This window comes from Rana temporaria, chromosome 1, assembly GCF_905171775.1.
Source record: "Rana temporaria chromosome 1, aRanTem1.1, whole genome shotgun sequence".
Taxonomy (NCBI): domain Eukaryota; kingdom Metazoa; phylum Chordata; class Amphibia; order Anura; family Ranidae; genus Rana; species Rana temporaria.
This window is the reverse complement of record NC_053489.1, coordinates 562338313-562361371: the sequence shown is the minus strand read 5'-3', so window position 1 is coordinate 562361371 and position 23059 is coordinate 562338313. Positions and strand designations below refer to the sequence as shown.

Below are 23059 nucleotides of genomic sequence, written 5' to 3'. Positions count from 1 at the left end.
AGGATGAAAGTAGTGTAGTAGTGTGAACCCAGCCACTTGTCCGACAAACGGTCCTACATTGGGAGCCTCATGTAGCATGACGTGTGAAAATCAATGTTTCCCTATGAGAGCTGTCTTAACTGGCCTTAGGCTGGGTTCACACTACTACACTACTTTCATCCTACTTTGCTCTGCTACATTGGTCCTACATTTATCCTACATTGGTCCTACATCCATCCTACTTTCATGAACAGGATACTACTTTGGTCCGACTTCAATGATATTCAATGGGCCTGAAGTAGGATCAATGTAGGACCAAAAGTAGTACAGGGAGCATTTTCAAAGTCGGACCGACTTGTGTAGGACGCTACAAGACGCTCTCATAGGGAAACATTGAACACAGAGCAAAGTAGGATGAAAGTAGTGTAGTAGTGTGAACCCAGCCTTAGAGGTTCCTCTGTCCTCCACTCATTATGTGTATTAATGGCACCAGTTTGAACTTGTTATCAGTATAAAAGACACCTGTCCACAACCTCAAACAGTCACACTCCAAACTCCACTATGGTGAAGACAGCTGTTGAAGGACACCAGAAACAAAATTGTAGACCTGCACTGCCGGTAAGACTGAATCTGCAATAGGCAAGCAGCTTGGTGTGAAGAAATCAACTGTGGGAGCAATAATTAGAAAATGGAAGACATACAAGACCACTCATAATCTCCCTCGATCTGGGGCTCCACGCAAAATCTCACCCCGTGGGGTCAAAATGATCACAAGAACAGTGAGAAAAAAAATCGCAGAACCACACGGGGGACCTAGTGAATGTCCTGCAGAGAGCTGGGACCAACATAACAAAGGCTACCATCGGTAACACACTACGCCGCCAGGGACTCAGATCATGCAGTGCCAGACGTGTCCCTCTGCTTAAGCCAGTACATGCCCGGGCCCATCTGAGGTTTGCTAGAGAGCATTTGGATGATCCAGAAGAGGATTGGGAGAATGTCATATGGTCAGATGAAACCAAAGTAGAACTGGTTGGTAGAAACACAACTCGTCGTGTTTGGAGGAGAGAGAATGCCGAGTTTCAACCAAAGAACACCATACTTACTGTGAAGCATGGGGGTGGCAACATCATGCTTTGGGGCTGTTTCTGTGCAAAGGGAACAGGACGACTGATCCGTGTACATGAAAGAATGAATGGGGCCAAGTATCGTGAGATTTTGATTGCAAACCTCCTCCCATCAGCAAGGGCATTGAAGATGAAACGTGGCTGGGTCTTTCAGCATGACAATGATCGCAAACACACCACCCGGGCAACGAAGGAGTGGCTTCGTAAGAAGCATTTCAAGGTCCTGGAGTGGCCTAGCCAGTCTCCAGATCTCAAACCCATAGAAAACCTTTGGAGGGAGTTGAAAGTCCGTTTTGCGCAGCGACAGCCCCAAAACATCACTGCTCTAGAGGAGATCTGCATGGAGGAATGGGCCAACATACCAGCAACAGTGTGTGACAACCTTGTGAAGACTTACAGAAAACCTTTGACCTCTGTCATTGCCAACAAAGGATATAAAACAAAATATTGAGATGAACTTTTGATATTGACCAAATACTTATTTTCCACCATAATTTGCAAATACATTCTTTCCAAATCAGACAATGTGATTGTCTGGATTTGTTTCCACATTTTGTCTCTCATAGTTGAGGTATACCTATGATGACAATGACAGGCCTCTCTCATCTTTTTAAGTGGGAGACCTTGCACAATTGGTGGCTGACCAAATACTTTTTTGCCCCACTGTATACACACGTATATATACAGTAAATATATATATATATATATATACATACACACACATATATACAGTATCTATATACACACACGTGTGTGTGTGTGTATATATATATATATATATATATATATTTGTTAATAATAAAAAAATTGGGTTTTTGGGACTTTAAATGAGATGCGTTTTTAAACAAACAGTAGTATAAGTAAAATAGTAAACGTTTATAACCAGGCTCATACTTACCACCCAAACAGCAAGCCAAATTCATCTGTCTAACTGTATATGTTAAAAGCAGAGGATTGGTTGCACGCATTTGCAAGTACATGAGTAAGCTGCAGAGCCAGCGACAAGGCTCTCTGCGATCTGCAGTCCTAACTAAACTTTTGAAGTCTCCTCAATGGAGGCATGTAAAGACTGATGGGTAGATGGAGGACAGGTGACTAGGGGTGTGTCCCCGCCTCCACCTATGCTTGGTATTGTGGTGAAGAGCACTGGAAAAAAACCGCATAATAGTATAAGGGTATCAGCAAACGCATCTCCATCCCTATATGGTACAAAGAAAACTGGGGTTGGGACTGTATATTTGTTAATATTAATTTTTAACCCACTGGTGCTGATATTAGGAAGAAATAAGCCTTCTTCCTTTTATCACACCAGCTTCTCTCCCAGATTCTCCACCTCTGAGCTGGTGAATCTGGAAGGGAGATATTTCCGTGGAAGGGCTGTGAAATCTTCAGATCTCGATTTATTAAACTGGCCGTTTGTGACAAAACGGTCATGTGCTGTGATGAGAAGTGAAGAATATGTTCTCTGCTCCTTATCACAGTTTATTAAACCGGCAATGCTCTGAGATAAGCCGTGATCATCATGATCTCGGCTTATCACGGTTTATTAAACGTACACCTAAAGCTGAAAGTCTGCAGTTAAGGGGGTCTATAGAGCCAAAAAGATTAGAATTGTGTCGATGTCCAAATATTTATGGACCTAACTGTATAAAAAATGGGGTAATCCCCTACAAAGTTTATGATAAAAACATTCAATAATATTTGTTAAAAACAACTACAAAAAAAGGGTTGTACAAACACCTGCAAAAAGCTGTATCTTCCAAATATGTAAAACTAAAGGTTTGTAAATAATATGTAACAAATATCACTGATGTACTCAATATATGCAATCCATGAGAGTACAGTTTATTGTAGGTAGTTTGTTTCAAAAGCAGTGGCCCAATGCGTTTCACAGGAATTATAACCCACTTCCTCGGGAGACAAGTAAGAAAGAACAAACCTACAAGCTATAAAACAAGTAATCGGTAACGATATACAAAATATATATTTTTAAGGTAAGTTAACAGATATACTTTAATGTCATTAACCTCCCTGGTGGTATGATTCTGTCTGGAATTACGTACCAAAAGCGGTACAATTATTTTGCAAGGAAATTTGGCGTTTTATACTGTAGGCCTGCAATTTTTAGAAATAACTCACTTAAATCTGACCAAGCAAGAGTCTTGTAGGCATCCCGGGTATGATTTTTTTTTTTAAAACAAAATTATAAATTATAATATTATAAATAATTATAACAAATAATAATAATTATAATAAAAATTATTCAATAATGTAATCAACTCAAAATCACTGAAATGTGCTCAGTTGCAGAATTGTCGCTGTCATTATTTTTATTTTTTTTTAAATTTCCCCACAAATAGCTATCGCACATTTCTGCAAGTGATTATAATTTATTATCGCTGTTTTCTAGCTGATCTAAAACCATTTTTGACATAAAGGGACACTTTTGGACAATCTACAGTTTTTAGGCAGAAATTAAATTTTTTATTTTTATAAAAGTACATGTAGGGCACTGGGCAGACCACTAGGGACAAGGGGGGTGTGTATTTTTTACATACAGTACTGTAATCTATAAGATTACAGTATACTGTATGTAAAGTGTTTGTTTACTTTTTTGAATTTGGCGCCGTTCTCCGCTCCCGTGCGTCGTAACGTCGCAGGGAACGGAGATCGGCGGGACACGGGGAGACTGTGAATCGAGCGAGGAGGTCCCGCTCGCTCACACAGCGGGGTGGCATCGCTGGATCCAGGGACAAGGTGAGTAACTTGCCTGTGGATCCAGCGAAAGGTAAGCCGCGCCGCTGCACGTCCACCCCGAGCGTGACTCCGATACCGATCTTAGCATTGAAAACCAACCCCGAGTCACGCTCGGGTTTACCGCCAGGGAGGTTAACACCATCCCATCCAGCCTATTGTAATACGACAGCCGGGCAGGAGCACTGTTGTTCTGGGAGGACATCATATCATCTTAAACTGGTTTCTTGAACATGACAATGAGTTCACTGTCCTCCAATGGCCTCCACCATCACCGGGATGACTTGGTCGTTTTGGTACAATGTACCCTCCCAAGAAAAAACTCTCTAGCAATACACACCAAACTGAGCATGTGCCCCACGAAACTCTGTTCTATCAGCAGATTGATTGTGGACAGTGGAAGGAAATTTTACACAATGCGCAGGTTCCACAGTGAGTATAACAAGCATGCTTTACTGCATATACAGACTGATTTTACTGTTGTAAGTTTAGAAACACTTTAATGTAATGTCATCTGGTTTCCTGTAGCCTATGTAAAAAAAAAAAGCAGCAGCTTTTCAGGTCCTCAACACATGTCAGTATTCAACTGTAGCGCTACCCCCGGTGGAGCCGCTGGTTAGATTTGGGACGGCATGATTATGTTACCTCTGTGATGTGTCTAGGGGTGATGATGAAGTAGAGGATGGTGATGAGAGCGAATGACGGAATGTCCAGACAGCAGGGTGACGTTTTCTGTGCTTTTATTAATGGACCAACAGTCAACTCGAGGTAGATAGAATAGGTTGGTGAAAGGAGAGAAACTTGCAGATTCAGGCCTCTAAATGAGCGAAGCAGTCCTGCTTCAGGATAATAGCTATTGCTTCCTCGCCACTCCAGCCGGAGTGGGTGTAGTGCCCCTGGACAGGTCCCTCTCACTGGCCTGGCAGCCAGAGTGTCACCTAGAACTTCTGGGAAGGAACAAGTCTCTTCCCCGGACTGGGTTCTAATAGATTTAGGATTAGTAATGAGACCTCTGCCACAGGCCTAGTACTCAGGAACATGGATGATAGAGCGGATCCTCCCAGTAAACACAATTTCGCCTGAATCTTCCTCAGGTAGACTTGTTAGCTTTGGGTCACCGACTGACAGTTTGCAGCATACAACCTGTCAGTGTCCGGTCACCCAAATCCCCGATGGTTCGTCTGAGCCCTATTGGATCACCTGCCTCCGGGTTCACCTCAGACCGACTCTCCACCGAACAGCACAACTCGCTTGTCATTTTCTTAATAAGAGATGGGGGACCCAGTAACAGTAAGTCACTGGGGCCCCTTTGCAGCATCAGTTGCTCCGGGCCATGAGGACCCAGAGTCAGGAACTCTGCATAGCACGTGCGCCCCGGCCTGGTAGGCCATATCGCCGGGGCCCGTGATGTGCGCACACCCTAAAGGTGGGTGCCGCACCTGGAACCAGGAACGGGCGAAGAACCCCACAAGATGGCGTCTGTCACAGAAACACCCTCCCCAGCATGCCCCGCGAGGGAAACACTCCTCTAATTGGCTGCTGGAGAAAGGCGCTCTGCCTGGAGCCACCTGCCCTCCAAAGATGGGAAGATATCTTTGGAACAACTCTGACACCACAGGACAGCCCAGGGCTGACAGAAACCCAATTTAACAGATCACACGGATGAAAGCAAGGTAACTCTCTCATCCCCCAGCTAAATCTAACATAGCACCTGTACTGAAAAGTACACAGGCGCTACACAACCGTCAGATGAATCGAGCTTTCTCCCTGGCAGTCTCTCCACTGTATGTCACTACAGGATATATGAGCCGACAGGAGGAACCACAGTGACAGGGTCACTTTAAGGTCCCTTTGAATAGAGAATTTAGTAAAAGGCTTGACATCCATAAATAGAATCTGCCCAGAAGTAACTTCTCCTTTTTGGAAAAAGCTATTTGCATATATTCTATACCGCGGAACACTGAACACAGGCTCTTCTGGGAAACTGAGTGTTCCGCCTATCACGGAACACCACGAGCAGGGGGCGCTGCTTTTAAAAAATGGACGCCCGCAGTCTGACTCACTTCTGCCAGACATAAAGGAATGAAGATCGGCGAACTGAGGTGAGGCAATAGCACAGTGAGGTGAGGCAATGGCACAGTGAGGTGAGGCAATTGCACAGTGAGGCAAGGTGAGGAAATGGCACAGTGAGGCGAAGCAATGGCACAGTGAGGTGAGGCAATGGCACAGTGAGGTGAGGCAATGGCACAGTGAGGGGGGAAAGGGGTCATCTTATACGGCGAGTATATCCCAAAACCAACATTTTAGCTGGAAAATTAAGGGGTCGTCTTATACGCCCAGTCGCCTTATACGCCGGCAAATACGGTAACCTTATCTGAAATATTACCTGTCCTTTTGTAGCCCAACGCAGTCAGAACTTCCTATAAATTTGCTTTTATTTTCCAAGAGTTTGGTGATTCAGACTGTCTGTTGTCTCAAAAGAGCTACTAGTACAATCAAAAAATAAATAAATTAATGTTTATTTATATTTGAATTAATGGAAAAGGTTTGTACATTTCATACCACCAGCACCAGCAAGGTTTATTTAGAAAAATAAAAACTGTACAGAGGACTATTATGATCGTCTTGGTGTTAGCAAGTGAATTTTGGCGTTAAATTCCACCATTCCAGCCTGTCAGCTTTCAGTATAATGTCAGGTTCATAGTCTTGTAATTCACTGGATTCACTGACCTAAAAAGAATTATACAATTAACCAATTAGTTACACATGTATTATAAAATACTGGTTAAGCTGGATAAAATGGATACATCAGAATAAATACACACAAACTCTCCACTGGATTCATTGAGATTTAATCGAATCAATTTTTTTTTACTGTGAGGGGAGGGCTGGCAGCCTTAGGCCTGGGGGGAAAGTCCAGTCAAGTGGCCCATTGAACCGTCGAATGAGCTCACCATCCGGTCCCAGGGAGTTGTAGTTTCCCCTGCGTTGCTCTGTTTTCTACCCACTGGGAGCTTGAGCATGGACTACAACTCCCAGAATGCAACAGCTAATGGCAAGCCGCTGTGGCCATGCCCCCGGCCCAACTTTCTAGTGCAGAATAAAAAAAGATGGTAAAGGGCAGAGTCTGCCGACCATTATGAACATAAGTTAGAGCGGCCGGGGAGGCAATTGCCACCCTGCCCCCCGGCCCAGCCCTCCCCTGGTGAATATATTTAGACTATGAAGAGACTTCGATAAGCAGAATAGAGTCTAGCTGCCATTCCCTTACCAATAAGAGAGTGTCAGTGGCAAGTATGGGAATCAACGTTGTAAGGGCCAATTCACACCACATGCAATCCAGCGTGTTTTTTTTTAATTAAAAACGCATGGAAGTAGGTTATATGGTTTCCAATGGCATAGTTCACACCCGTGCAGTCAGTTCCAGAAAAAAAGAATATGCTGCATTTTTCCTGAACTTGAACGCAGTAAAACACATCAAAATTGCACTGAAACTCATCAAAAATGCACCAGACCCAGTATAGTGAAAAAAAAACAGGAACAAAGAAAAAAAGCACCTGGAATGCATCCAAAAACGCATAAAAAAAATGCACCGGAACGCGTTAAAAACATGCATGCAAAAACGCACCTGGATCTGGAGTGCATTTTTGTGGTGTGAACCAGCCAAATGACAGCTGGTCCAGAAGTTATCCAGGAGCCAGCGAAGTTAGGCCCCAAAAACAAAGAAAAACAAAATTAGAGAGGAGCCCAAAACATGCTTTACTTGTGTCATTCTTACCCTTTGGCTTAAGTTCTTTCTGGGCTACTGACCTAGAATAATTGTGCAGATAGTTTACAGATCAAGATTTCCCACTTTGTTAGCATGTCAGATGTCCAGATCAATTCAGGAAGTATTGAAACCAGACACAACCAGGCAACTTCTATTTTCAGAAGGCAATTTGCAGTAGCAACTTGCATATTATACTGTTCTCATCAAAAGTTCCTATTAAAGTGGTTCTAAAGGCTGAAGGTTATTGCATTCTATGCATTAACCACTTAAGCCCCGGACCTTTAGGCAGCTAAATGCCCAGGCCAGGTTTTGCGATTCGGCACTGCGTCGCTTTAACAGACAATTGCGCGGTCGTGCGACGTGGCTCCCAAACAAAATTGGCGTCCTTTTTTCCCCACAAATAGAGCTTTCTTTTGGTGGTATTTGATCACCTCTGGCGGTTTTTATTTTTTGCGCTATAAACAAAAATAGAGCGACAATTTTGAAAAAAATTCAATATTTTTTACTTTTTGCTATAATAAATATCCCCCAAAAACATATATAAAATGAATTGTTTTCCTCAGTTTAGGGCGATACGTATTCTTCTACCTATTTTTGGTAAAAAAAAATCGCAATAAGCGTTTATCGATTGGTTTGCGCAAAATTTATAGCGTTGACAAAATAGGGGATAGTTTTACTGCATTTTTATTAATTTTTTTTTTTTTTACTACTAATGGCGGCGATCAGCGATTTTTTTAGTGACTGCGACATTATGGCGGACACTTCGGACAATTTTGACACATTTTTGGGACCATTGTCATTTTCACAGCAAAAAATGCATTTAAATTGCATTGTTTATTGTGAAAATGACAGTTGCAGTTTGGGAGTTAACCACAGGTGGCGCTGTAGGAGTTAGTGTTCACCTAGTGTGTGTTTACAACTGTAGGGGGGTGTGGCTGTAGGACTGACGTCATCGATCGAGTCTCCCTATAAAAGGGATGACTCGATCGATGCAGCCGCCACAGTGAAGCACGGGGAAGCCGTGTTTACAAACGGCTCTCCCCGTTCTTTAGCTCCGGGGAGCGATCGCGACGGAGCATCTATAAACGAATAGCCGCGCTGTCGTCCCGGATCGCTCCCCGCGGGAATCCGACCGCCGCATGTAGCGGGGGGGGGGTCCCGATCGGACCCCCGACCCGTGGAAAGGCAAGGACGTACCTGTACGCCCATTTGCCTGTACGTGCCATTCTGTGGACGTACATATACATGCGGCGGTCGGGAAGTGGTTAACTGCTTGCCGACCTGCCGCCGCAGTTATATGGCTGCAGGTCGGCTCTGCTGGGCGAGATCACGTAGATCTACACCATCTCGCCGTTCAGCCAATAGGGGCGCGCCCCTGATGCCGAAGCGCGGGCACGATCACCGCCAGGCACCCGCAATCGCTCGTTACAGAGCGAGAACTGTCAGGGGGGGGAAATTACTTCCCCATGTCAGTCCCACCCCCCCCTTCAGTTAGAACACACCCAGGGAACATAATTAACCCCTTCCTCGCCCCCTAGTGTTAACCCCTTCCCTGCCAGTGGCATTTTTATAGTAATCAATGCATTTTTATAGCACTGATCGCTATAAAAATGCCAATGGTCCCAAAAATGTGTCAGAAGTGTCCGCCATAATGTCGCAGTACCGATAAAAATTGCTGATCGCCGCCATTACTAGTTAAAAAAAAAAATCTTAATAAAAATGCCATAAAACTATCCCCTATTTTGTAAACGCTATAACTTTTGCGCAAAACAATCAATAAACGATTGAACAAATTATTGCGATTTTTTTTTTACCAAAAATATGTAGAAGAATACGTATCGGCCTAAACTGAGGAAAAAAAAACGTTTTTTTTATATATTTTGGGGGATATTTATTATAGCAAAAAGTAAAAAATATTCATTTTTTTCTAAATTGGCGCTCTATTTTTGTTTATAGCGCAAAAACGAAAAACCGCAGAGGTGATCAAATACCACCAAAAGAAAGCTCTATTTGTGGGAAAAAAAGGACGCCAATTTTGTTTGGGAGCCACGTCGCACGACCGTGCAATTGTCAGTTAAAGCGACACAGTGCCGAATCGCAAAAAGTGGCCCGGTCATTGACCAGCAATATGGTACGGGTCTTAAGTGGTTAAGGTAAAAAACTTTCAGTGTGCAGCCCTCCCAGCGATGTGCAGGAGAGCAGCGGCTCTCTGTCTCCATTGCACAGAGAGTCAGCTGTGGCAGGAGCCATTGGCTCCTGCTGCTGTCAATCACATACAGCGAGGAGGAAGCAGGGGGGCATGGTAGAGCTGTGCTCTATGTGTCAATAGACACACAGAACTGGCTCAGTAACGAGCACGTGGCTTGCCATTGGGGGCACAGAGAAGAGGAGGAGCGTAGAGCACCAGTAGGGGGCGTTAAAAGAGGAGGCTCAGGGCAGCTCCATGCAATACCATTGCATAGAGCAGGCAAGTATAACATGTTTGTTATTTTAAGGAGGAAAAAAAAGACTTTACAACTACTTTAAAGTAAAAATCTAGCCAAAACTTTTTTTTTGCTAGAGGAGGAAAAGGGTTAAAGGGTTTATATTTCATTTATTTTTTTATTTCTATATACTGCATAGATTTGTATCCATTTCTCTGTTCTCGGTGGCACCAATCACTTGGAAGAAAGCCATACAAAATCAACAAAAGATGGACTTCTTTTTTATGGTCAATATTTTTATCAAACAAAATGAGAATCCTAGAATACAGAAGATTCATATAAATCCACAGGGATCAATAGATAGCAATAGACATGTCCAAAAGTGCATCAAATAAATGTTTATTATTATCCAAAATGGCAACGAAGCTTCCACAAAAATATCTAGCAGTATATAGATACAAGACATGCCATCAGAAAAATCCAATAATATGACAATGGTATCAAATGCGCTAAATGAATTACTGTATATACTCGAGTATAAGCCGACTCGAATATAAGCCTAGGCACCTAATTTTACCACAAAAAAATAGGAAAACGTATTGACTCGAGTATAAGCCTAGGGTGTCCATGTGCATGCCTCACTGTGTCCATGTGCGTGCCTCACTGTGTGCATGACTTACGTTTAACATGGGAGTATATAGAAGGGGTACCCGGTTTTGAAAAAAAGGTGCTCCCCGGCCATAGGTCCCCCAGACAGCAAACTTTGCACACTTGTAGAGGAGAACAGGGGCTACATGTGTGCCAAGTTTCCAGGGGACCTACGGCCGGCCGGCAGCGGGTCCCCAAAGTTACCGGAGAAATTGCAGTTTAACATGGGAGTCTTTGGAAGGGGTACCCGAGTTTGAAAAATCGGTGCTCCCCAGCCGTAGGTCCCCCAGACAACAAACTTGCACACTTGTAGAGGAAGAGTGGGGCTATAAGTCCCCGGCCGGTACTGGGTCCCCAAAGTCCGGACGATCATGCGCAAAAAGCTGACTCGAGTATAAGCCGAGGGGGCATTTTCAGCACCAAAAACTGTGCTGAAAAACTCGGCTTATACTCGAGTATATATGGTATATTCTGGAGAAAGGATCAGTACCTGGCTGTTCTGTCTGGCAAGGGTACCTTGTAGCCAAATTACAATTCCCTTAGCTTACGCAAAGCAAATTTGTGTATAAAGCTGTCTCCCTGTCACAAAAGCTTTAATTAATTAATAAGCTGCCAAGTAGTTCAGCAAGAGAGGATGCAGAATTACCACATTCATTGCCATGTTATGAGGATAGTTGTTTTTTTCTCAAATAAATTGCAAGACTCAGAATACATTAAAACAGTAAAGTAGCATTTCATTCTTGTAGTACTTACCTGACAACATGTGATGATATTATACTTTTAACAGGAAAAGATTTGGGTCCTGCTGGAGGCTGGAATGACTTTCCCCCTTTAACAATGGTTGCACTTTTAGTAAGTCTTTTCCCATAAGCATCATTGGAATGACTTGGATAAGGATCAAATGTTCCTGCTTTCATGCCACCTGGCTGCCAATGACATAAAAAAAAAAAAAAATAATTAACATGACTGTAACGGTAGTCAATAATATTGGATTTTTCTTTTGTGTTATGAAACAGACAATCTCTAATCTAGATGCAGCTTGTAATGAAGTCAACTTATCTGCATAATTTGGTTTGTGAGTTCCTGTGTCCCCCCAGGGGGTAGGGCATGAGGCTGCCCTCAGTAAGAAGCATATAAAATTATTATATCCTGCTTGAGGATTGAGCCACCGGAAGGTGTGTGGCAGAATTCAAAGTACCAGAGATAGAAATAAAGGGGCCAGTCTATTGAGAGTTTCTTCAGTGATAGATGGAGGAGCTGATGGTTGCAGGTCTCACTAGGAGGCTAGAAGACGCATAGAACTGTGGAAACAGTTAGTTCCGTATTGGCTGTTGCTTTGTTTTCTCCACTGCTGGGACTTGTAGTTCTGCATTGTTTGTGTGGCTTTCTGGACACTGGGACTTTATTCTCTGCCATTCCTGCCACAATGCCTGGACTTTCTCAGCTGAGGCCACTGTTAGCTTCTCTTAAACCTTACTGTGCCCCTCGCTAAGGATTTAATCCTGAGAGCCCTGTGTTACGGACTTAGCCCTGATCCTGCCAGAACTCTGCTATCCCTGCTGTGTGCCCAGACCTGTGTTACGGACTTAGCCCTGATCCTGCCAGAACTCTGCTATCCCTGCTGTGTGCCCAGACCTGTGTTACGGACTTAGCCCTTTGCCTACCAGAACTCTGCTATCCCTGCTTGGTGCCCATACCTGTGTTACGGACTTAGTCCTTTGCCTACCAGAACTCTGCTATCCCTGCTTGGTGCCCATACCTGTGTTACGGACTTAGTCCTTTGCCTACCAGAACTCTGCTATCCCTGCTGTGTGCCCAGACCTGTGTTACGGACTTAGCCCTTTGCCTACCAGAACTCTGCTATCCCTGCTGTGTGCCCAGACCTGTGTTATGGACTTAGTCCTTTGCCTACCAGAACTCTGCTATCCCTGCTGTGTGCCCAGACCTGTGTTACGGACTTAGCCCTTTGCCTTACAGAACTCTGCTATCCCTGCTGTGTGCCCAGACCTGTGTTACGGACTTAGCCCTTTGCCTACCAGAACTCTGCTATCCCTGCTGTGTGCCCAGACCTGTGTTACGGACTTAGCCCTTTGCCTACCAGAACTCTGCTATCCCTGCTGTGTGCCCAGACCTGTGTTACGGACTTAGCCCTGATTCTGCCAGAATCCTCCTATTTCTGCTGTGTGCCCAGACCTGTGTTACAGACTTAGGCCTTTGCCTACCAGAACTCTGCTATCCCTGCTGTGTGCCCAGACCTGTGTTATGGACTTAGCCCTTTGCCTACCAGAACTCTGCTATCCCTGCTGTGTGCCCAGACCTGTGTTACGGACTTAGCCCTGATTCTGCCAGAATCCTCCTATTTCTGCTGTGTGCCCAGACCTGTGTTACAGACTTAGGCCTTTGCCTACCAGAACTCTGCTATCCCTGCTGTGTGCCCAGACCTGTGTTACGGACTTAGCCCTTTGTCTACCAGAACTCTGCTATCCCTGCTGTGTGCCCAGACCTGTGTTACGGACTTAGCCCTGATTCTGCCAGAATCCTCCTATTCCTGCTGTGTGCCCAGACCTGTGTTACAGACTTAGGCCTTTGCCTACCAGAACTCTGCTATCCCTGCTGTGTGCCCAGACCTGTGTTATGGACTTGGCCCTTTGCCTACCAGAACTGTGCTATCCCTGCTGTGTGCCAAGCCTGTGTACGGATTTAGCCCTTTGCCTACCAGAACTCTGCTATCCCTGCTGTGTTCTCAGACCTGTGTTATGGACTTGGCCCTTTGCCTACCAGAACTCTGCTATCCCTGCTGTGTTCTCAGACCTGTGTTATGGACTTGGCCCTTTTGCCTACCAGAACCCTGCTATCCCTGCTGTGTTCTAAGACCTGTGTTATGGACTTGGCCCTTTGCCTACCAGAACTGTGCTATCCCTGCTGTGTGCCCAGCCTGTGTACGGATTTAGCCCTTTGCCTACCAGAACTCTGCTATCCCTGCTGTGTGCCCAGCCCTGTGTTACGGACTTAGGATTTTGCCTACCAAAACGTTGCTAACCCTGCTGTGTGCCCAGCCCTGTGTTACGGACTTAGCCCTTTGCCTACCAGAACTTTGTAATCCCTGCTTTCAATAAAAGCCATGTGTGTATGCCTGCTCTCCACATGTGTTCTGTTCTACCCACACTTCTGTCACAATGACATACTGTATATACTAGACCAGGTTAGACAAGGTGTGGCATGGAAGAACACTTTAAAGAGAAGTGTGGCCAAAGCTTTTTTTGGCCCTTCTTCTCTTGTGGGTCACAGAAGTGCACTTTCTTTGGCTCTCCTGTGACCCAGAGTCAGCTGATAGCAGGCTGGCTGTTACCCGCTATCAGCTGATGTGGCAGAGCCGTGCCAGGCTTTATAATGATCCCAATAATATTGTCAGGATCCACTCAGCTGCCTGATTGAAATCTGGTTCTGCCTCTCGTGGCTAAGAACCGGAACCAGCTGCGCCCGGTCTCTCCTGCCCAGCACTCCAATGACCTCTTGAGGAACAGAGTGGAACTGCTTTACGCGCTGAGCAGACTGAGATCTATCTGATCACCAGTCACGTGATTGCTCTGTTCTCATTCTTAGAGCCGACATGAGACACTTGCAGCTCATAAAAAGGTGAGTATGTACATTTATATTTTATAAAACCCCAGACTTCTTCTTGAGTTACACCATGATTGTCAAGGCTTCGTTTTGTCTCTCTTTGTGGTTGGAGTTTAAAGTGGTTCTAAAGGCTCAGGATTTTACCTTACTAAAGGTAAAAAAAACTGGGTGCAGCTCCCCCAGCCCCCCTTATACTTACATAAGTTCCATCTTGATCCAGAAATCTGCATGAGAGCAGCAGCTCTCCTGGGTCTCTCTCCTCTCATTGGTTCACAAAGCAGCAAGAGCCATTGGCTCCTGCTGCTGTCAATCGCAGCCTGTGGGAGACCCAAAAGAAGAGGATCGGGACTGCTTTGTGCAAAACCATTGCACAGAGCAGGTAAGTATCACATCATTGTTATTTAACCTCTTCCCACCAGATGTACGCATATATGCTGCCTCTCAGTGGGTGGGCTTTATCGCCATGAGGCTGCATATATGCGGCTTAAATGTAAACATTTCTGTGCCAAGAGCGTATGCCCTATCCGCTCCCAGCACAGTTGCTGGCGGGGATTGGAAAGCACCCTATGCGATGCCACCCTCATCAAATCATTCTCTGCAGCTATTACATTTTGTACCACCACCCCCTCCCTTTAGAATGTAAGCTTTATGAGCAGGGCTCTCCTGTACCTTCCGTATTGAACTGAACGGTACTGTACGTGTGCTGTATCTCCTCTACATTGTAAAGCGCTGCGTAAACTGTTGGCGTTAAATAAATTGTGTATAATAATAATACTTACAATTGGGAATTTGCAACAATGTGACAGCCAATCACAGCAGTCACATGACCCGAATGCCCGCCTCCGCCTCATGGCATCTAGAGGCGCTTAAAGGGCTGGGAGGCGAAGGCGGGAAGGGGTTAAAAAAAAAGGTTTTCCTTTAGAATACGCAAGAAAAATAATGTGACATGTCACATAAGTGTGTAATTAAATCCACTTTGCCATTACATTCTACAGTATTTTCACCTAACATATGCCAATAATTTACTGAATATTGACCTGAGAATTTTACCATTGTAATGGACATTCGCACAAAGCCTACGAACATTCATATGTACATTTGCCAGAACATTAAAATACTCCAAACCACAAGTATCATTTATTCTTGGAAAGGTAAATGCTATTTAACATACTATTTGCCAAATTTAGTAAATGGAGTAAACCTTGCATGTCTAAACCTGGATATTTGTCAGGCAATTGCTCTATAAAGCATTGAAGTCAGCATCTTGGCGGTTATGTACCGCGCAGTGATGTCAGTCTGCTCTCTCAGATTTTCTGTGCAGCTGTTGCTCAGTTTTCCATTATTGGGGAGAATCCTTTGCAGATCAAACAATTTTTATTTTTTGGTCACAACTGATTATATTGTTTTTGGTCATTACTGCTAGTAAAATTAATCTGAAGCTAAAGGTTACGGAGAGAATCCCTGTTTGGTCTCACCATTTCAAAACATATCACTTTCTTTCTAACAAGCTATCAGATGATGATGAGGTATTGTGGTGTCATCGGGTCCCACTGACTGTCATGTAGGAACTTTTTAGCTTTGTTAATGACCTGGGTACAGAGGAACGTGTCTTTTCCAGCAAACCTCAAACTGCTTAATGTTTTTTTACATAGCGGAGAATACTATATCTCTCTCTCATATCTATCCATCTATACATACACACAGTGGAACCTTGGTTTACGAGTAATTAGGGCTGGGCGATTTTAGGCTAAAAAAAATCAGCGATTTAAAAAAAATCACGATTTCCCCATGGACACCGCGCCGACCCTAAGTTTTTAGGCGAGGCCGCGGCTTCGGCCTAGTCCGCCGCGATCCTGGGAAAAGGCCGTGGACTAGGCCTCGCCTAAAAAACCCTGCCCACAGCTCGTCGCGATCCTGGGAAAAGACCACAAGGCAGCTCGTGGCCTTTTCCCAGGATCGCGGAAAACTGCGGGCAGGGTTTTTTAGGTGAGGCCCCGGCTTCGGCATAGTCCGGCGCGATCCTGGGAAAAGGCTGCGGACTAGGCCGAAGCCGGGGCATCGCCTAAAAAATCCTGCCCGCAGCGATCCTGGGAAAAGGCCACGAGCGGCCTCGCTGCCTTTTCCCAGGATCGCGGCGGGCAGGATTTTTCAGGCGAGGCTGCGACTTCCTCCTAGTCTGCGAAGCGCCGACCTATGGGAAAAAAAATATATCTTTTTTAACTTGTAAACAACATATCTGAAAAAGACGCTCGGTCCTTAAGTGGTTAAGGTACACAAAACGATGACTGGCGGCTGACAGAATGGGAGATAGCAAAGATATTTTTCTACTTTTATCAGTACAATCATTTAGTATAAAGAGCGATCACAGTCTAAAAAAGATCTACTATTGTCCAAATTAAAAACAATTGTATTGATAGAATTACTTACTGCCCTGACATCATCATTCACTTAAAACAAATTATGTTGGATTTGATAAATTTACTTTTAATCACTTTAATAAGGAATATTTTGTGCTTGGCCAGCCATTGCATGACGGCATCTTTGTTTTACCTACCTCTTTAGCAGGTGAACTTGGCTTAAACGGTTTCACAACTTGCTTTTTTTCTGCCTTTTTCTTTAGTGGTGGTAAAGGTTTATCAGACCGATAAGGGTTTCCTTCAAAATAATCCTTTGGGTAAAGGTTTAACCGGAAAGCACCACCTTTTAGCTTTGATTTGTGGCTCTCGAACTCTTTCTGAAATGAAAAATCACAGAGAATGATTATGTGTTCATCACAGCTGAAAGGCCTAACACAGGGTATCAGATTCATTGACACCCATTCTTTTTTTAGTTTTAGTTTTGGATGTAGTAAGGGACATTTAGAACTTCCTATCAGGTATTTCAAATACAGTGGATTCTGAAAATCTACACACCCCTGGAAAAATGGCAGGTTTGTACATCATAATCCAATAGTTTCTATTGCTGATGTGTTTTTGTTATAAGGAGTGTGCCTTATTTCCTATCCTGTTGACAAGGGAACAGAAAGTGAGAGGGGTCCCCCCAAAAGGGTCCAACTCTTCCCCACTCCATCCAAGAGATAAAAAACAGTTTTGGCTGCAGTTGTGTCCTAAATTGCACCCCTGCCCAGACTAAGAACATTAAAGTATTTACCAATTAATAACAAGAGGCAAAATAGCTTTAATACAAGTCATAACTGATCTTTCTAGCTTTATGTAGTGTTCACAAGAGAGACTCTAAACTTGGGTTTTGGTCAGTTTTTAAAGCAGAGTTCCACCCACATTTTATTTCTGGCACCCATTTTGCTGCTATGAATTAAATACTCAAAAGCATGTTTATAATAAATGTTCCATTCAAAGTACATTATTTACTTACCTTTGTCTTCTGCCCACTAGGACTCTGTTCCGGGATAAGGTGCTGCTGGCTACCCAGCATGCACCCCCCGATCTCGCACTTGCGCATTCTACACATGGCGTACCACACGAATAGTATCTTGTCGCCATCACAATGGGTGACGATGGTGGAAGTGCCCGCCTCGTTGTTATGGCAATGCAATCCTGTGGTGATGACCCCTGACTCCTGGGAACGATGGTACACATCTCCCAGGAGCAGAGGCACCACGGCCCAGACAAAGGGAAAAATACAGGAGACACCCTAGCAACAAGCCCAAAATGTATGCAAAAATATAAAAATATTTGCTTATATTGTTCAACTTGCAGGAATGTACTGTTCGAGATAAAGATTCAATTATAGGTGGTACTCCGCTTTAACTACTGTTTTGTTTTTTTAGGGGGCTGGTAGACTGCCAAGGTTCTGCATACAAAGAAAGTAAGGGGAAATGAACAGTGATTTCAGTGCCTCTGTTATTAATATTGAAGATTACTTTCTCCACAATGTCTGGTGCTACAGGGATGAATTAGGGCTTGTTTTAAAGTGATTTTAATGCAATTGTTCAGAATATATAAATATTTTTATGTGTGGCGCCTGTGCACACGTTTATCTTAAAGTATAACTAAAGGCAAAATTTGTTTTTAGTTTTGGATAGAGTGCAGGGTGATGAGAACATTACGATACTAAGAATGAAGTGATATCTAAAGGAGGTCTCTAAAAGGAGAAGCTAATCCAGCTATGTACCCTGAGGTCGTCAACCTGGTATAATGTAAATGTAAAGCAAAATTGTGAATATAGGGGCATTTAAACGATGACCCCTGGTACCTACAAATCATATATAAGCATACTAATATAGTGCATAAAAAAAGGTAATATGCTATATTTTAACATGTTGTAATAAAGATATCATCACAAAAGGGCCACATACTGGCACACATGAAAAACACCCGAGTAAAAAGTCAGATGTTGGAAAACGTCTACGCGTTACGTGCTCCAAGCCGCTTCTTCAGGGCTGCAATCTCTCAAACTTCTGTCTAGATAGCTCACATTATCATCACATCCAGACTGGAGCTGTTGGTAAGCAAATTCTACTGTCAGTGCTAAAGCTGAAAATGCCGAAGTACTGAATTCTACATCTACTGTTATGGTTGCCAACAGATTTGTAACGTTGGCTAACCATTTTTATGACACATTTGCTGGTCAGCAAGAACACGGTTATTCCTGGTTTAGCATAAATCCTCCTACTTCGATCTCACTGGATAAAGGTGATGATGCTGATCAGGGCTGGACTGGGAAAAACATTTGGCCCTGGACTTCATCCAGACTGGCCCACTTTGACAGGTCTCTCCCACAGCGGCCGGACAACTCCCGCACCCCCCTGGCCACCCAAGCCACCTCTCCCCCTTCACTAGCCACTAGACGTTTTACTTTATTAGAGTAGAGCGGCTGGTACTGGTACTCTTATAGGCAGTACTAGTGAGGAAGCTAGACATTATTTCTCCCGGGGCAAAGAATCAGTTTGGCCCCCCCCCCCTCATGGGACAAGATTAGGCAGAAGTGAGAAACTCCCAGGCCGCTGTCACTGAAGCCGGCCCACTGAGCCATCGGCCCACCGGGAAACTCCCTGTAGTCCCAATGGCCAGTCCATCCCTGATGCTGATTCTCTGAGCAGTGAGGGGGGAGATGAGATTTAAAGCAGAACTGCTGAACCGGGAAGATGAATTGCTTAGTCAGAAGCTACATATCTGGCCATGTAGTACAGAAAATGTGTGTACATACAGAAAGCTAAGGAGTTGTCATTTTCTTTGGAAAACAAGAAAGCCCCTTGAAGCCACAGCATTATGCTGTGGAGTGCTTCTCTAAGGGCCAATATTGCCTGGTGCAAGTTATGGCTTGAAGAAATATCTTTTATTTTACAATCATGCAATATTCTAAATTGATAAAACTGGAGGAGGGACCTGGTTGGGGCGAAACATGTTAGGAGTAAACTAACCTTCATCAGTTCTCTTGATCTGTCATAGTCATCAGAAGCATATGGATACTGTTTACCTATAGTGAGGCTTGGATATCTGTGGAAAGACCATCAGTAATTTTAATGCACAATACAGTAGCCTGCAGTAAAAATGCAGAGCCTGATTTACAAGAACAAGATCAAATATGTAGTAGTTATGCTTTCAATTGCCAAAAAAAGGATTCCTTGCTTGATCCCAGAGATTAAATTCAAGTGCTATAAGCAACTGCTTTAATTTTGCTCTGGGTATTGCTGATCCTGTTTTTGGCATCACGTATGTAATACCTTACCCATAGCCTGTGCCCTTCTTGGGAGGGTTGGAATAGATATTCTTCCCCGGCGCAGTATATGCCTTCCTTGGTTTTAATTCTGCACTAAAAGATGGAACTGGACCACCCAAAGTTCCATAAAAGTTTCCCACGCCAGATCTACAAAAAAAAATAAAAAATACAAAGAACAGATTGTATGGTTATCGGATTACTTACACAATGAAAATTATAATAATATATAATAATTCAGACATAGCAAAACAATGCTCTGTTGACTACAGAAAAAAAATCATAAAGTTGAGATCTACATGGATTTGTTTTATCTTTTTCATTCATGTTTCTTTCATATGTCTACCAATTTTCATAGGTCTGTTTCCACTGTTTTAACATTGTTTCATCCTCTTTTCCTTAACCCCTTCATGACCAATCATGGAGGAGGAGCAATACTGGGGTGGGACTTCACAGTATTGATCACTGTGATTCGCTGATCATAGTGATCACAACCATTAGAACAGGACCTGGAGCTGTCGGTAAGAGCTTGGTTTCAGTGTTGGGAGCATGCTTTTTTTACACAAACACATATATGTGGCACCTAGAAAGAAAGCCCACTTCTTGAACACCACATAGACACAGTGGCCCAGATTCACGTAGATCGGCGCAAAATTGTGCAGGCGTAACGTATCTCATTTACGTTACGCCGCCGCAAGTTTTTCAGGCAAGTGCTTTATTCACAAAGCACTTGCCTGTAAAGTTGCGGCGGCGTAGCGTAAATCACCCGGCGGAATTCAAATTTGGCGGGTAGGGGGCGTGTATCATTTAAATGAAGCGCGTCCCCGCACCGAACGAACTGTGCATGCGCCATCCGTAAAATATCCCAGTGTGCATTGCTCCAAATGACGTCGCAAGTACGTCATTGGTTTCAACGTGAACGTAAATGACGTCCAGCCCCATTCACGGACGACTTACGCAAACGACATAACTTTTTTAAATTTCGACGCGGGAACGACGGCCATACTTAACATTGGCTGCGCCTCATAGACCCAGGGGCAACCTTACGCCGGGAAAAGCCTAACGTAAACGTCGTAACTTTACTGCGTCGGCCGCGCGTACGTTCGGGAATTCGCGTATCTAGCTAATTTGCATACTCAACGCGGATTTCGACGGAAGCGCCACCTAGCGGGCCAAAAAAAAATGCACTTAAGATCCGACGGCGTAAGAGACTTACGCCTGTCGGATCTAATGGATATCTATGCGTAACTGATTGTAAGAATCAGTCGCATAGATACGACAGCTCAACGCAGAGATACGACGGCGTATCTGGAGATACGCCGTCGTATCTCGGTTGAGAATCTGGGCCAATATTGTCAAAAGTATTTGGACACCTGCCTTTACACGCACATGAACTTTAATAGCATCCCTGGCTGGCTCGCAATCTCCGCTCTAATTCATCCCACAAGCTGTTTCATGGCCAGGTGTGGGCTACTCCATTATTTCTTCATCAATTAAGCAGGTAAAAGGTCTGGGGTTGATTTTAAGTGTGATATTTGCATTTGGAATCTATTGCTGTGAACCTACATCATGCGTACAAATGAGCTGTCCATGCAAGTCAAACAGACCATTGTAAGGCTTCAAAAACTAAACATATACATCAGAGAGATAGCAGCAACATTGGGAGTGGCCAAATCAACCGTTTGGTACATTCTGAGGAAAGAAGAACGCACTGGTGAGCTCATCAACATAAAAAGGCCTGGATGTCCATGGAAGATAATAGTGGGGGATGATCGCAGGATACTCTCTATGGTAAAGAAAAACACATTCACAACATCCAGACAAGTAAAGGACACTCTCCAGGAGGTGGGTGTATCATTGTCAAAGTCTGCAACCAAGAGAAGACCTCACGAGAGCAAATACAGAGGGTTCGCCACAAGGTGCAAACCATTCATAAGCCTGAAGAATAGAAAAGCCAGATTAGACTTTGCCAACAAAAACATCTAAAAAAGCCAGAACAGTTCTGGAAAAGCATTCTTTGGATGGATGAAACTAAGATGAATCTGTACCAGAATGACAGGGATCCAAATGATCCAAAGTACACATCATCATCTGTAAAACATGGTGGAGGCAGTGTGATGGCATGGGCATGCATGGCTTCCAGTTGCACTGGGCATTGGTGTTTGTTGATGATGTGACAGAAGCAGCCGGATGAATTCTGCAATGTTTAGAGATACTGTCAGCCCAGATTCAGCCAAATGCAGCAAAGTTCATTTACAGTACAGATGAACAATGATCCAAAACACACTGCAAAAGCAACCCAGGAGCTTTTGAAGGAAAATAAGTGGAATATTTTGCAATGGCCAAGTCAATGACCTGATCTCAACCCAATTGAGCATGCATTTCACTTGCTGAAGGCAAAACTAAAGGCAGAAAGACCAATAAACAAAGAACAATTGAAGACAGCTGCAGTTAGAGCCTGGAAAAGCATCAGAAAGAAGGAAACCCAGTCTTTGGTAATGTCCATGGGTTCCAGAGGTTGGGCAGTCATTGCCAGTAAAGGATTCTTAACAAAATACAAAAAATTAACATTTTAACCACTTCAGCCCTGGAAGATTTGGCTGCCCAATGACCGGTCCATTTTTTGCGATCTGGCACTTCATTGTTTTAACTGACAATTGCGCGGTCGTGCGACGTTGCACCCAAACAAAATTTACGTCCTTTTTTTTTCCACAAATAGAGCTTTCTTTTGGTGGTATTTGATCACTCTGCGGTTTTTATTTTTTGCACTATAAACAAAAAAAGAGCGTCATTTTGAAGAAAAAAGCAATATTTTTTACTTTTTGCTATAATAATCACCAAAAATATATAAAAAACGTTCTTTCTCAGTTTAGGCCAATATGTATTCCTCTACATATTTTTAGTAAAAAATAAATAAAATAAAAAAATCGCAATAAGCGTATATTGATTGGTTTGTGCAAAAGTTATAGCGTCTACAAAATAGGGGATAGTTTTATAGCATTTTTATTATAATTTTTTTTTGTGTTAGTAATGGCGGCGATCTGCGATTTTTATCGTGACTT

The 23059-nt window shown here is 43.7% G+C and overlaps 1 protein-coding gene across 1 annotated transcript in view; it reads right to left on the bottom strand.

Moving 5' to 3' along the window:
* Positions 1 to 6360: 6360 nt before the first annotated feature.
* C1H4orf47 (chromosome 1 C4orf47 homolog) overlaps positions 6361 to 23059 on the bottom strand; it is a 35317-nt gene continuing 18618 nt past the window's right edge. The window contains exons 4-8 of the mRNA XM_040334261.1: positions 20010 to 20147; positions 19702 to 19777; positions 16876 to 17055; positions 11454 to 11626; positions 6361 to 6590 (exon numbers count right to left, since the gene is read on the bottom strand). Coding sequence (XP_040190195.1) covers positions 6542 to 6590; positions 11454 to 11626; positions 16876 to 17055; positions 19702 to 19777; positions 20010 to 20147 — 616 coding nt within the window. The 3' untranslated portion in view covers positions 6361 to 6541. The remainder of the gene's footprint in view (positions 6591 to 11453; positions 11627 to 16875; positions 17056 to 19701; positions 19778 to 20009; positions 20148 to 23059) is intronic.